Here is a 4,525-nt window from a genome sequence, read left to right as displayed (position 1 = left end):
AAAGGGCAAGAAGATCCCTTCACGCATTTGGCACCTGGTCAGCCAAGAGAGGGCATTCGGGATTAGAGGCAGAAACAGAAGTGCGTCCCATGTGCCGGTGCCTGAACAGGCTTACGAATACCGTCCTCCTACTAAAGTACTACTAACATGGGAATGGGGGCCCGGCGGCCCGAGGCGTTACTTGAGGCTTGCGACAGGGACAGCGCGGGCTGGTGTGGAGGCGGGCGGAGAAAAGTGCGCGCTGCGGCGCCAGGCTGCAGTGGGCAAGGCAAGGGTGCCCGGTGCGCGCCGCCCGCCGGCCGGCCATTGTGACGCGGGGGGCCCCCTCACTGTGCCGCGCAGGGCGGAGCGTGAGCAACGGGGCAGGCCACTTCGGCCATGAAGCGCCAGCAGCAGCGGCGTCGGCCGCGGCGCGGGTCGGGCCAGTGTCTCGGGGCGGAGGGTGGGTGGCGCGTCTCCCCGAGCGACCGAGGCGCGCACAGTGCCGCCAGCAAGGGCGCAAAGAAGGCGCCGGCAGCGTCCTGCTGCAGCTTGTCCGGCACCGAGACTCAGCAGGAGATGGCGCGGCTGAACAGCCCTGGTGGCCGCTTCTCCCCGCCGCCGCGCTGCTTCGTGGATGTCTACAGCTCGGAGCCAGACGTAGCCGGAGGGGAAGGGAGCCTGGGGCGCCACCACGGCACGACGCACGCCTACCGCGACGATGGGGGGATGCTGCTGCCGCGTAGTCATAAGCACAAGGCCGCGGCAGCGCCAAAACACGCGCGCCAGCTTGCCTCGGCTGCCGCCGCATCCTCCCGCCCGCCCCGGCTCTCCGCCTGGCAACATCAGCACCTTGCACCCCCCGGGGAGGGCTTCGCAACCCCTTGTACCACTTCTTGTACAACCCTCTACGGCGGGGAGTATAATGGCCAGCCCGAGCCCCTCAGTCGCCTACCCTCACGTTGCCCCCGAGTGGAGGATGTCGTCCGCGACGACCAGTGGGCATGTCCTGTCAACAGGCCACTAGAGTACGGCGCAGACTTCCCCACCGATGCCAGCAAGCCGCCCTCTGTCTGCCCCTCTTCCTTCTCCTTCACCCAGATGGACAAAGTCCCCCCCAAGCTCCAGAAGAGCGAGCTCAGGAGAAGGGATTGGCAAGAGCACTGCGAGAGCAGCCCCAGCTTAGCGGATCTGATGCACTCGTTGACCCGGCAGTATGAGGAGGAGGAGCCACCACAGCCTTACCTCGGCCACAGTGACCGCCACCACCACCGCCACCACCAGGATCATCACCATAAATCCAAGAAGGGAGACCCACCACCGATCACCCTCCAGGATCTGTCTGATAAGAGATACGAGGATTTGATCCCTGAAAGGGACAAAAAGATTGCCGCTCTGATGCTGGCCAGGCACCAAGAAGAGGAGGAGATGAAGGACAGGCAGCTGCAGGTCTCTGATGCTTGGGAGAAGATGAAGCGGAAGGAGAGGAAAAACAAAGCAAGGATGGAGAAGGACAGGCAATACCAGCTGGCTGAGAATCTGGACCAGTGGCAAAGGGATCGGGATCAAAGAAAAGCCAAGCTCAGGCTGGAGGAACAACAACTGCTGGCAGCCAGGGAAAGGGACATGATGCTGCGTGAGAAGAAGTGGAAGAAAATGGCCAAAGAACAGGAGAGCAGGCGCAGGGAGAAACTTGAAAATGCCAAACTTCAGGCTGAGTATAAGAAACGGTGTCAAGAAAAGCAGCTCTGGGACAAAAGGTTAAACGAGAGAAGTGCTAGAGAGCAGAGCTCTCATGTGTACAAAGAGAGGATGCTGCAAGCCCTGGAGAAGAAGCTGATGAAGGAAATGGAAAGGAAGAGGAGGAAAGTGGATATGAATGAATACAAAAGAACCAAGAATGTGTATGCAAAGGAGCAAGTGGGTGATAGATTAAAAGCTGATGAGCTATACAAGAGACTCTGTATTGAACAAAAGCTGCAGAGGTCTCAGGAGATCCTAGAGCAGCTGCTTGAAGAACGGAACAGAGAATTAAAAGACAAGTCTTTCAAAGAAGATGAGCAGAGCATGGTAGCCAAAGTCAGAGCCAAAGAGACAGAGGAAGAGAAGAGGAGGCGTAAAGAGATGTTGCTGCAGATAGCTGAGATGAAGATCCAGCAGGCCAGAGAAATGATGACCAAAAATATCCAAGACAGAACACAGCGTGTGAAAGAAATGAACTGTATAAAAGAAAGGAACCATCATTCCCGCAAACAGAAACTGGATGATGAAGAAAAATGCCACCTGCGGGAAATGCAAGAAGCTTTAAGGAGGAAAGATCACAAAAGCAATCAGATTCTAAGGCACAAAGATGCAGCTATTGAAGAATCTAGGAAAATAGCCAGAGCATCTTACGATCTTAGAGAAAAAGTGAGAGATATGATAAACCACAATTCACTGGATCATAGGGCTTTAGATGCCCATCGTAACGCAAGTCTCCTTCGGGGCCTCTAGTGAAGTTTAAAAGTCTAGACTGTCTTGTGCCCCAAAAGTTGGTTGTAATGTGTCCGTTTAGTGGAACTCTGCAGTGCTGTACACTAAAGTGGTTTCTGCCTTAATTACTGTTTGACTCATAACTGTTTGGGAGAGTATGGGTGTAAAGGAGTTTACAATATATACTAAAAATATTTCCATTGCAGTTGTAATTTCATTGTGAACAGAAAGTGCTGAGCCTCGGTCACATGCTGCTCTCTGTAATGCAATTTAGAATGTGGACCAGACAATATTAGGCACTTGTAATTGAATATTCCTGTTACAAATAAGGATTTTTTAAAAACAACAACCAACAAATATATATTTTACTATAAATATCTGGAGTTGCTAACAAATTATGTCTGTTACAGAGTGTTTCCTATAACAGATCAATATGTATAAAATCATATTTAAAGGTATTGCAATACTTTGCTATCCCAATAAATACTACTTTTCTAGCAGAATAGCCTAAGCAAAAGTCTGTATACGTGCACATAGCCACCTAATTACAAATCCCTTCTATTTTAGTGTGCCTTATGACCATCACTAAGTTCAGAATAATAGTCATTATTTGGCAAACTTTATAAATATTGTTTTAGCATGTGGCTGTACTGCCAGTGTTAAGTTTAGAATGTATTGAAATGAGAAACAAAACAAACCACAAAACACTACTTGAGCTTCATTTAATGTTCTGATCTGTAACGTAAAACTTTACATGTATTTCGAGTTATTATTTTCCCCCTTCATTTTCTGTAATCAAGTGCCTTGAAGAATTACTGAATATGTGATATTTAGAATGTTGGTTGGGGAAATAAAAGAGATATAAGTTAGGAGAGTGATGTCTCTTATAATCTCACTTCCATTGACACAAGCACTCAAAACAGTCACAATTCACACATGCAATATGCAATTGATAATGTTTCAGGGAGCACTGTGGACCCAAAGGTTTGCTTGTACTCACCAACAGACAATAGAGTAAAATTGAATCATGCTACTTTATTTTCCGTTCCTGTGCAGTTCTAATACCCCTATTTATTTTACTGTTTGCTTATATTCCACTCTACCCGTGGACAATGTATAGTGAGTTTTTTTCTAAATGTTAATACTCCTGTCCATAAGGTGCTCACAATCTAAAAAACTATTAATGGTTTGGGGGAATAAAATAGACCAAATGAAATCAAAGCAACACTGTAAACATTAGACACAATTAAAAGAAAAATCAGAGTGTGTTCTCAAGTGTGGTAATAATGTTAGCACCACCTGCCACTGGAGAGTGTTGGGAAAGGTGCTGCAGAGTTGGCAGCGAAGGCAGAGCTCAGTCTCAGGTGTGATGGGACTCCCTGAAACTCTGCCCAGCCGGTAAGTAAATGTTAGCTAGTAGATCCTGGAATGCTTCTCCTTCTCCAGCAGCACTAACTGCCAATGGTAACAGCTGGAAAAGATGCTTCAGAGTGAGCTGGAGTGGGTTGACCCATAGCTTAGTCCAAGGTGTGATGGAGTTCCTGAGGCTCTACCCAGAGAAGAGGTAGATGTTAAAGCTATCCTAAATAAGGCTGAATTAGAAATTAATTGGGCTTCCACATACTGTAATTTTGGGTAGAAATGCCACATCAGCATGAATGCCACAGAAAGCGGGGGGGGGGAGGCTTAAAATTTGCAGACAGCCAGCAGAAACGCCACATTGGCATAAATGCGGTAGTTAGAGGGGGACACCATGCATTATTTTTTCAGTTGTGCTGAATGCTTAGAATTTTACTACAGCTAAGCACTGCAATGAAAATCATTGGTAACCCATATCCTCATCAGTCTTAACGCAATGACAGGAAATGAATGCAATGAAAGGAAATTAAGACATAAATGCTGAACATTTTTTAAAAAAGAATTAACACATTACGTTGCAGAAGTAATTTCCCATTACACTTCATAGTAAACCTTTCATTTATTTTTAAGCACATCACATAATAAACTTCAAATTGCGCTTCAAAGGAAACATTGGTTGCTTTTTTTGCACATTACATTCCAAAAATGATAAACT

The 4,525-nt window shown here is 47.5% G+C and overlaps 1 protein-coding gene across 1 annotated transcript; it reads left to right on the top strand.

Annotated features, from left to right (window-relative positions):
• The first annotated feature begins 342 nt into the window (after positions 1–342).
• On the top strand, positions 343–3,323 carry CCDC185 (coiled-coil domain containing 185). The gene has a single exon (XM_053284040.1). The coding sequence runs from the start codon at positions 379–381 to the stop codon at positions 2,470–2,472; it is 2,094 nt and encodes a 697-aa protein (XP_053140015.1). The 5' UTR covers positions 343–378; the 3' UTR covers positions 2,473–3,323.
• The last annotated feature ends 1,202 nt before the right edge of the window (positions 3,324–4,525 follow it).

Source organism: Hemicordylus capensis, chromosome 1 (assembly GCF_027244095.1).
Source record: "Hemicordylus capensis ecotype Gifberg chromosome 1, rHemCap1.1.pri, whole genome shotgun sequence".
In the NCBI taxonomy this organism is placed as follows: Eukaryota; Metazoa; Chordata; class Lepidosauria; order Squamata; family Cordylidae; genus Hemicordylus; species Hemicordylus capensis.
This window is presented reverse-complemented; position numbering and strand designations above follow the sequence as displayed.

Coding starts and splice junctions, on each gene's coding strand:
- CCDC185 (XM_053284040.1), top strand. CDS start 379: ATGAAGCGCCAGCAGCAGCGGCGTCGGCCGCGGCGCGGGTCGGGCCAG.